The following is an 11110-nucleotide window of genomic DNA, read 5'->3' as shown; positions in this document are numbered from 1 at the left end:
ATGCCTATATAGCTTGGCCAAATGGTTAACAGGAAAACACAATTATGTGAAAGTATTTGAATGAGGTAAGCTAGAAAAAAAAGGGAGAGGAACAAATGGACATATTGTCTGAGATGGCTATATTACATATAAGAAAACTCAAACAAAAGAAAAGATATACCCTAATACCAGAGGAAGTAATTGCAAAAAAAATTAATGGTAAAAGCCACAAGTCATTTAAACTCCACCACACCAATCACTTTATAAAGCTTTTAGATAGAGAAGCCAAAGCTTGGCAAGGAAACACATTACTTCACCTTGTTGATCTTTTACATTTTTCTGTGTGTATTGCCCAACCTTACAGCAACCAACAGTCAACCATAGATGTGAAAGCAAAAGCCTGTGTCACCAGTAGGCCATTTATTCCCTGTACCACAAAAGCATCTTGTATCATTTGTGTTAGATGTGACATTCCCATTCTTCCTCTACGCATGTACTGATCATTCTTTCATATCTTCATCTTGGCCCTTTCTGATTTTTCTCCTGTGATCTTCTTTCTTTTCAATAGAAGCTGAATTAAAAGGGTCTATCGCTCAGCCTAAGAACTGTAACTTTTGGTCTCAGAATAAGAATATATACCAAGATGCAAGGCATTGCCCACTTAGTACAGTCTGAAAACATGCATATTTTAAATTATTTTTAATATAAAAATAAAACAATCTTCCATGAGCAATGGTATAACTTTCAGGAGTCAAAACTACCCTTATCTCACATTTCATGAGATCCTCCCTGAACTATTTCATACCTTCTCACAGGGCTATCTAGACCTGGATTGGCTCTCTGTTCTTGCTCTCTTCACAGTGCTGAAATTGTCTCCGTTCATCACCTTTTGACACCTTAACATACATGGTTTCAATGTCATAGTTTCAAATTACTTTAACTTAGAAGCAGTGTGGAAGGAATCCCATCATTGGTTAAGATGAATGTCTTTCCTACACTTTTTTCTGGATGGTGCCTGAACAATTGTCATAACAACTCAAATAACTGACTCATCTTCCAGACCTCAGAATGCAACCTCAGAACAAAAAGGTCCTCAACTCCTGTTTACTTCTTTCTTTTGCCTCTACTGTTATTATACCTTCCAATGGTGTTCCCATTCAGCAGAAAAAAAGGTGTCCATAATGATATCCTTCTTTGGAAGTCCTGTGCTTCCTTCATACAGCCAATTTATAAGAAAACTGAGTTTGCTGACTGAAAGATCTGTCTTCAGATTTCATACAAGGTTTATTTTTTTGATATTGCAGCAGCTCTGCAATTTTTTTTTTCTCTTTCATATAAAATAAGTTGTAATAAATCACTCCCATTGTGATTGCTGGTCTTAGCACTTTGAAGGGAGCAACGCATATACCACAGCGTTAACCACAGCGAGTACTGTGGTTGATAATGGCAGTGCTTTCAAAGATGAACCACCAGCAGGGAAAGCAGTTCAAGAAAAAGAAACACAAAAAAACCCCCCAAAACAAAATGAAAAGAAACTCACTCCACCAGAAAGAACGTCCAGGGAAGAGATGGGAATGTAACTGGGAACGTATGTTTTGTAACATACTCTAATTCGAATATGTTGCTCACTGTATGGACTTGCCCTCATGAATCATGATCTGAAAATATTGAATAAAGGGATACTCAGGTTTTTCAATGAAAATTTATGCTTTTGTTCATTTTTCTCACTGCTTCAAACGATGGTTGTACACCTTCCTGTAAAACAGCTTTTCACACATCAGAAGTCTGTATGAATCTTTGTAGAGTTCTGTATTTCACGTTTTCTTAACCCTTGCCCCACTAGTCTAAATGATTTCCTGGGGAAGGATTATCATTATTTGTGCTTTCCTACCATCTACTATTCTGGACCCCCAAACTCTGTGGGGACCTTCATGTGAATGCTTTCATACAAATCATGTCCATCACGCCTCCGTGACAGCAAAGGCAAGAAACACACCACCATAACACACAGGACAGAACAAAACAGAACAGTGCTTCAAGAAAGGAACGATTCCCTTGAACTGCTTCCCACCCTATAAGAAGGAAAAGAGGGCGAGTCTTAGGCTTTTCTTCTAGCTAGGGAGAGGTTGAAATACTCAAGCTAGCTGCTACGCCATTAAGTACTGCACAGGGAGATAAAGGGAGACTTTGCCAATGGACTGGCTGGCTCACTACATTTTAAGAGCTTTATGAATTGTTAAAAAGCTCTTCCCCCTCAGAATGACTCCAGGTAAACAGCACACAATGCTGGCAGCAGCATGCGACCCTCCTGTTTCAGTATTCAACTTGAATGCAAGATGGGCCTGGAAAAGAAAGGACAAGTACAATGGATACGGAAGAAGTCACCTTCTTTCCAGCTTCTTAAGGGCTGAGGCTCAAACAACTGGAGGGCCAGCCCACAACCATTCTCCCAATTAACCAGCCAGCTGGAAAATATCACTATTCTTCATAAGCAAAGGGCTCAGTTATTACAGCGGTCCTTTTGCTACTTCCTTCATTTTCACAGCTTCTGTGAAGAATAAATTATGAACTATATTAACTAGCAACAAGTTTTTTTTTTCCTGAGCCCCAGCATAACAATCCAACCAATACCTATCAATCACCATTTGTCTCAACAGCAGAGAGCAACTCCAACCCTTACCTTCATTTGGGAAATGGTAGCTAGGAAAAGATAGAAATCAAAACAAACACTATAACCTGATGTTTAAAGCTGTGAAGTTTTCTTAAGAACACCCAATGTAAGAATACCCAGAGTACCTTAAATTTCAAAAAGATGTTAGGGTATCCTGAGAGGGGAAAATATGTTCACATTTTAGAACACTCTGCATGTCTGAGAGTTAAACAAATCAGAACTACCTACAAATGAACAATACAATTTTCCCCTTGGTGGACTCTACCATGGTTTCCCTAAACATCAAGAGTCAACATGTGTTCACTATCAGTTAGGCACCTATCCTGCCACTGTACATTCACATTAAAAAACCCTCTTTCCAGTGCGTGTTACTCATAAATGTGCTCAGACAGACTGACTCTCTGCCCCTTTATGTTCTAAGGTGAATTAGGAAAGGGTCTGTTAAATGATGATACAGGCCATTCTTTTGTGATGGTCTGCAGTTTCCTCTCCCAATACATTTTCTTTTTATTTAGCACTTCCATTTTTATCCTGTGCTCCTCTTCAGCCATCTCACACTCTCTTTCTATTTGCTGTATTTTTGCCACATGAACTTCATTCATTTGGATTAACTGCAGTTGCAAAATTGACATTTGCTGATGATGTTCTTCCTCATGCATCTTTTTCAGAGCACTTTCCTGAGATGCTTTACTTCTGTAGTTCTTATCTGCTGCTATTCTGACATCAGAACACGAAGGCTCAGGTTGGGAGGTACCTTCACATACTGGGAAATGTACCAGCTCTTTCTCTTCATCACAGAGTTCTCTATTTGAGACAACAAATGACTCTGCAAAACATAAGAGGAAAAAGTATTATAGCATTCCCTTCTTCTCCCTCAAGAAACAAGAACTTGTGATAATATAGTTATTGGTGTATACATCTAAACATTCTGCTTCTCTACCATAGTAAAGGAGTCACTCCATAATGCAGTTCTGTAACAGAATATTAAGGGCATAATGGTTTGAACTGAACCATTTTGAGCTCTATGGATAGACCTCCATGGCTATAACGGGAGCTCAGAATACTAAAGTGAATGTAGACATTTATAAGTGGACACCTAAATTTAGGTGGTTGAGCCTGGAGCTGAACCTTAATGCAGCTGCTTAAGCCAAATCCGTATGTGACTTGTGATATTTTTATGAAAGGTTTGAGCATCAGATGAAGAGCTGCATCAACATTAATACCAAGAGACTGAGAAAATAAAAGGAAGAATACTACTTATTCCTTCCTTATCGCTACTGTACATGCTGTAAGTGCAGTGGTGTATATTTTTAGGAAAAATTACATTATTCTAACATTGAGAATGTTCTACCAATTCTACTGAAATAAGAGAAACTACTCATGGAATAAAATAGTAACCACTGCGAATAAGGGTCTCAATAAATTCCTTTACAAATCCTGATTACTACTTACGGTAAATACAATTATGAAAGAGACATTGTAAGAATATTATCTAACAATGTAGTTACTGTTGTCTTTTGAGCAAGGACAGTCTTCTGTGTGCGATCCTGACATAATAAAGTTTAGAAGAAACCGCCGTAGCCACCCTCCCTTCTGGTTTTGGATTATTCCTTCTGTGTATGCTTGCCAAACAAAGAATGTAGTGCTGAACTATTTCAAAAAGGCCATTCTCCAATGTGGACTGCAGTGTGAAATACAGCTCTACATACTTTTTTTAAGTCCTTGAAAACAAAGGGGGAAAGACCTACAGGGAACTCTTGCAGCAGACAATTGTGTATCAATTTGCTGCTGGTGGCTTTTCTTTTTTTTTTTAATGCTCAGACAAATTTTCCCCAACAAAATGATACTTTATAAAGCATTAAAATATCCTTGGGACTGTTCTCTGGAAAGCCAGCGTGATAGCTACTGTGATGCTTGCCACAAAGTAGCAGATATGTCAAAAACTGATGAAAAAAAAATCTAGTAAAACCTCAGTTTAACTCCTGGGGGCCTAGGGAAATACACAGAGTCTTGTAATATCATAGCTCTGACATTACTTTTCTATAACCAGTAGTCACAGCTAAGTGGAGAGATTTAGACTGCTGAAAGAGAAATCACTGGCAAAATCACATACAAAACAATACTACTTGCATCATTACAGTAACATTTATACCTTGACTAGAAGCATCAGGCTGATATTCAGAATCTTCTTCTGGTGGGCTCTGCAAAAAGTACATTTGCTCAGGCATTATGCTGGCAATCTTCTCTTTCCCTATGATGTGAGTATTTATAAGCGGACTAATACTTCTTTTTACCTTCTCCCGCCTTTCATGTGCCATTATCTTTTTTGTCCGTGCCTTGATATTTTCCCAGCATTTCTTTAACTGTTTGAAGTCTCGCAGTGATACACTGGGCTGTGAATTATATTCATGAGCTAGTGCTTGCCAGGTACGTTGTTTCAGAGCAATAGTTCTTGCATCACTTTTTTTACATTCAAGCACATATTTGTATTTTTCAACTAACGCAAGCAGCACGCTCTTCTCCACTTCTGAGAAGTATTTAGCAGGCTTTATTATTTCGTTTTGCATTTTCTACTGTTTCTCCAAGAAGCCAAAAATCCTATGAAAACAATGTTGAAAGCAAAAAAACAAGCACAAATTAGAACTGGTTACAGTATCAAGAAATGGTGTTTCAGCAAATAACTCCTAAGCATAGCTTCTGATTCTAACATACTTCATTTTCTAGAATAGCTTGTGAATAGTTCTAGAGTACATAATGAAACATTCAGGTAAGATAACAGTTACAGAAGTATACCATAATGAGGAGAGGCTTCTTGTTTTTGTTAGAATTTGCCTTGATACAAAATACTCAGGATTCAATTTACTTAGTGACTTGTTTTTAATAACTTGTTTTCCTATTCATTGCACTTTGTTACACACAGAGTTTTGAAATCCAGCCCTTGATAGCTTCAGATTTAATTCTAAAGCCACCTTCAGCAGGTTTGAGTTTCGTTTGGTACACAAAACACCCTCTTCTGCCCTTGCTGACTGCATATAACTAATTTCTCCCCTCTCTCTATAATATTGAAAGTTGTATGAGAAATAATAGTAAGAAGTTCTCTTTTTAAAGACTTCTGTTGGTTTGGTTCTCCCCCACGCTCAGCCCTCCTTGACTGACATCCAATAGGCAGCAGGATCCTGACCAGTATTACAATACTGAGAAGAGGCAAGGGTTGCAAGAAGGCACGAATTAATTATGGAAACTAACTGCTCTGAAGGTACAAGTCCTTCGCCTTTTACTGCTGACTCTGCGTGTCTGGCACTCTTCTTTATGCTTGCACTGCTGGTCACTCAGGAGTGAACGACCAGGCTAAAAAAAGTTTTAAAAGGGAAAGATCCACAGGAAACCAGGCTTTCTTAGTTCTGCTGCTCGCAGAACAGCTTGTTTATTTTGCAAGAAAGGAAAAGGTAGAAGAAGGAAGAGAGCTGGGTGGCTGAGCATAAGGAAGACAGTTCCCTGATCCAGCATTTTCTCCATCACACTGTATCAAGTTATTTATTACTTACTCTCTGTGAAAACTTAGTCACCCCAACGTGTTGGTGACAGGAATTCTTCAACACCTATAATCCCACAGAACAAACTAAGTGTATGTAAACAAGCTTGAAAGTATCACATACCAATCATTATAATGTCTAGGTCTAATAGACAGAAGAGAACATCTGCTTCAGAAGTTCCTTAAATAAAAAATAAAAAAAAAAGAAGCAAAAAGTCAGGAAATGGACATCCTAACAAAAAAGATACTGAAAATTGGTAACTTAGCTCCATGAAACAGCTCTCAAAACCTGTACAATAAAAAAGACCTATAATGAAACAGACTCTATCTACTAATCTATTTTACTTATGTACTTACTGTATCATTCCAAACCATTGAGCTGCTTTTGACAGCTGCTGAAATGAAATTCTTGGGACTAAATATTCATGCTTCAACCTGTCTTAGCCTCAATTTCACTGAGGACAAAAAGCAGCCCCACCAGGAAGTCATAAGGTCCAATACCTTATGACCCTGAAAAAACAGGATCAGAGGCTCCATGTGATCAGAAATGATTCTGCCTTCCATTGATGCATGTAAATCTTGTTTCTAGCTTTGAAAAGGTGTGAGAATCTCAGACCAAAAATTATGACATGTTTGTGTGTAGGAAATCCCTTTAATTATAACAACAATGGATTTTCAAGAACTTCGGAGACTAAGTTCAAAAAGTTAAACAATGATACCAGGACTTCTGGACACCAGCTGCTAAATATTTAGCTACACAGACTGGCAGAGATCAACTGATGTTGGTAAATATTTAAAACATTTCCAAATATGACTTTATATATATTAACAATCTATGTATTAGGATAAAAGCTCATCTTTCATGGATGGAGCCACAGCAATCCCTTAAGTATCACTTTCATACCACACTATCATTAGTTCCTATTATTTTTACTGTAGTAGCATCTGAGATCCCCAGTCATAAGCTCAAATACTGTACATTTAAGAATGGAAACATAGGTCCTACTCTGAGAAGAACACAATATATTAGTTTTTCCTTCCCCCATACACATTCCTAACTGTTTTTTCTTACACATCCACACTGCACTTGTGTCCTTTCCATGAAAAAGCCAGGATTATGATCTAGGATGCACAAAAGAACTCAAGAACTGCTAAAAGCAGTTTAATGCACTTACTAAACAGAAGAAAAGAGTTCTTGAAGATTCTTCACAAGCTCTCACATGCTTAGCCTGCTTGCTTCAATATATGAAAGCCCATTTTCAATTAGGTGACCAGAAAGCACTCTGAGATGTCAGAGAACTTAAAGAGTACTGAGAAGTTGCAGCAAAACACCACTGTATATTTATATTCACCTCTTTTCCTTTATGCATATCAATCACCTTCTGGAAGCCCACTGGCTCCACTGCAGAATACGAGAAAAGACTCTCACAAACCCAAACAATTTCCATTTCGAGGCTAAAAGATCATTGCAGGACATGTACCCAGGATATAATTTAGCATGTAGGAATCTGTGATGAAATAGCAGTAGTTTACTGTGTATAGCTCATACAGTAAATAGGATTGATTTGGGAATATGTAGGCACATGAGGACAATTGCACAGTAAATTCTAAGAAACAAAGAATGGAAGGCTCTCCCACTCTTACAGGTGCCCAGGCTCTAAGACATACGCAGTAAGAAAGTGCTTTATCCTAAATATCTTCTCCTGGCATGGCTCAATTCACAACTTGCCTTAAAACAAATCAGTGTCCTAAGTACTTGTCCTCTCACACAAACCTTTATCACTTTAAAATAACAAAAATATCTCTCAGCTTCCGATTTGTACTTTGAAATGTTGTGTGGTATTCTTCTTCTAAAGACTATAAAGGATGCGCTGTGATCTGCTGGAAGAATATCTTGAAAAAAATTACACAGCTGAAGAAGTTCACATACATTCATAAATATTTATATATGTATTATTTTGCTTGCACACACCTAAACATACACCCAAACTCCAACCAGTTGCAAAGAAGCCCATTTAAAAAAAAAAAAAAGCAATTCAGGTTGGCATGTGTGAGCATATAGTTTTTTAGGCATAAAAAAATGCAAAGAGAAAGTTATGGTGGAAGACTTAACCCAAATGTTAAGGTTACACTAACCAAACCCCAAAAAAATAGTTTGCTAGCAAACTGTGGTCACTTATGGTGTGAAAATGGAATTCATTTACCAATGCCAACAGGATTACTATCAGAAATAGTTAAGGATTGAAAAAAAGAAAATTTATTTATCCAACTTAAATTGCAGCTGAAGCTTTAAGCATAGTCAGTAATTAACAGCACTGGAAATCAATCATAATTCTGTCCTTTTCATCCAGTGTTTGAGGGTGAAAGGCAGGCATGGGAATGCAATGACCAGTCACAACAACAGGTTTATATTTCATTTGAATGACAGAACCGGCAGTAAACAGTGTCTTTCTTCCTCAATTGTTAGGTTTTCCTCACAGAGCTTCCATCAGAGTGTTCCAGGCCTGACCCTGTCTACCTCGAGACTTGAAATCACTAGGTAATTAGATGCATATTACAAATACGAATGAGAGCTATATGGCAATTTGGTTACACATAATCAAATTAAAAAAAACCCCTTTGGGTGCTTTCCCCCCCCGCCCCCCGGTTTTAATACAAATTAGTAGTTATCACGGATCATCCAGCAAATGAACAAAATAATCTATTAGTAAAAACCCACAGTACTTTGCCTAAATTTATCCTGGCAAATTTTATATAAACATACATGCAATTTTATTTTTGAAAAATATATATAATATTACATAATTTACACACACAGAGAGATGTATTTTAAGCGGGTCATCCCGCTACCTATGGAGGACATCCAAAGCAGTTTGTGCAAAGAAAGGTAATGGACGCAGGTTGTTATTTGGAACGATTGTCTGAAATTCATCAAGAATAGGCATAAACACGAATCCTACCAGACTCTCCTGCACCCGAACTTCTCAAACATTAACTCGCGCTTGTTTTTATTTCCTCGCTAGCTCCTCTTCTGCTTGAACGAGAAAGGAGAGCAGGTCCCGGCTCGACAAAGACCGCTCCACCCAGGGCGGGCATGCAGGCTGCGGCTGAGGCGCGGATCCGGGGACATCTACCGCGGCAGGAGGAACGGCAAACGGTCAGGCTGTCACCCAGCGCCCGCGGAGACCGCGCTCTGCGGTGTCGGCGGGGACAGCCCCACCCTACAGCCTCTGTTTCTCCCTTCTCGTAACAAAGCGCCGCCGAGCGCCGCCGTCGGCTCGGCTCGGCTCGGCTCGGCTCCCCTCCCCGCTCCTCCTCCCTCCCGCGCTGGGCGGCCGGGCCTGCCTCCCTCACCTCCTCGCCGGCAGGTCGCCGGCACTCCTTCAGCTCCCCGCAAACCCCGCGCTGGACTTCCGCCTCTCCAGAGGAAAGGCGGCGCGGCACCGGCCTCTCCCACGGGAGAGCCGGGCGGCGGGACCCGCCGGGCGGCGGGGAGGAACCGTCCCGGGGGACCCCGAGCCGTCAGGTGCAGCGGCGCTGCGGGGGGACGGGTGTGTTCTGGGGAGCGACGTGCAAACACCCAACGGCCTCCAGGAAAGGGGTGGGCAGCCCCGTCTGCACCTGACGCGGGCCTGCGGGCGGAGCTCCCGGGCTGCAGGTCGCTAGCGCGGCACCCCGCGTCCTCCTCCCGCGCCCGCGGTGCGGTGGGATGGGATGGGATGGGATGGGATGGGATGGGATGGGATGGGGGTCCCTGACCCCGCCAGTCCGTCCGTCCCGGTGCAGCAGTAGAAGATGCCAGCTCAGGCTTTACCTCCGACAGCGCGCGGCAGAGCGACGCGCGTCTGCGCCAGCGCCCCCAGCGGCGGCTGGGGAAGGCGGGCCGGGGGAGCCGCGCCGTTCTTCCGCCGCGCCCCGTCCGCTCCCGCCGGCGCGGACCTCCTGGTCCTCGCTACCGTACCGTCCCCCGGGTCAGCCAGGCTCCCGCACCCCTTCCGCGCCTAGCGTGACGCAGTTCCTGCCCGCCCGGTGCGCCCCGGGCCCCGGCGGCGGCGGCTGGGAGCATAACGGTGGGCGCGCGTGAGCGGCTGGCGGGAGGCGCGCGCTTTGGCTTTCCCTCAGTCCCCTCACTTCCGCGGTTGCCTGAGGAGGAGCGGGGAGCGTCACCCCGCCAGTGGGTCGGTGGGAAGGAGCTGGTCGGGCAGCGGGGAGTGCTGGCTCCCTCGGCTTCTCCGGGTGCTGCCCGCTCCCGGGCTGGGGTAAGTTGGGCGCAGCGGCGTCCCGGCGGGCTGCCCGGCTCCTTGCGGGAGCAGGTGTCCGTCCCTCTCCCCGGCAGCGCTGGAAGTGTCGGCAAGGCCACTTTCCCACATCGTGCCGGTCAGCTCCGCGGGCGGCCCTGGGGCCGGCTCGCTTTCTCGGCGCCTCTCTTCGCCTGGGGTTTTTAGCTTCGGCCCCCTCTCCCCGCCGCCGCGGTCCAGAGTGGGAGCGTGCTTTTCTTCACAAAACCCCGTCCTGTTCTCGTTGCAAAGGCATGCCTTGGGCTCTGCATGCCTGGCTGTTGCCGCTGTGTGTCATCTGTTCCAGCCTACGTGCGCATTTCAATCCCAGGAAAGAAGGGGGAAGCTTGAAATAGTTCGGATTAGTTTTGTTTCGGGTGTGTGTAATCGTCTGGTGGGTTTGTGTTTCCTGAGGGAAACTCTTGGAAACTTCTTTCCATGCTGTACTTTGCTCTCAAGTTAAAAATACGGTCGTCAGCCTGGAGATTTAAAGGTTGCATGTAACTGAAGGTGACGGACAAATTAAAATTACAATGTGTGTGACCCTTAAATAGGTGGAACAAGAATATGAATGGTTTTGTGAAGCTAAAACAATAGTTTGCAATCTTTTTGCAATTTGCCTAGAGTTTTCTTATCATCTAAAGATCAAAT

At 42.6% G+C, this 11110-nt stretch overlaps 1 protein-coding gene across 1 annotated transcript; it reads right to left on the bottom strand.

Moving 5' to 3' along the window:
- Window positions 1–2400: 2400 nt before the first annotated feature.
- MSANTD3 (Myb/SANT DNA binding domain containing 3) lies at window positions 2401–5217 on the bottom strand. The gene is made up of 2 exons (XM_059815277.1): window positions 4803–5217; window positions 2401–3476 (listed from the first exon to the last, which is right to left on the bottom strand). Exons 1-2 carry the CDS (start codon window positions 5215–5217, stop codon window positions 3067–3069), a joined length of 825 nt encoding a protein of 274 aa, XP_059671260.1. The 3' UTR covers window positions 2401–3066.
- Between the last annotated feature and the right edge of the window lie 5893 nt (window positions 5218–11110).

Source organism: Gavia stellata, chromosome 3, assembly GCF_030936135.1.
Source record: "Gavia stellata isolate bGavSte3 chromosome 3, bGavSte3.hap2, whole genome shotgun sequence".
NCBI classification, from domain to species: domain Eukaryota; kingdom Metazoa; phylum Chordata; class Aves; order Gaviiformes; family Gaviidae; genus Gavia; species Gavia stellata.
The sequence above is the reverse complement of the archived record's forward strand: the minus strand, read 5'-3'. Positions and strand labels throughout refer to the sequence as shown.

Coding starts and splice junctions, on each gene's coding strand:
- MSANTD3 (XM_059815277.1), bottom strand. CDS start 5,217: ATGCAAAACGAAATAATAAAGCCTGCTAAATACTTCTCAGAAGTGGAG. Junction 3,477..4,802: donor GCCTGATGCTTCTAGTCAAG/GTATAAATGTTA, acceptor TATGTTTTGCAG/AGTCATTTGTTGTCTCAAAT.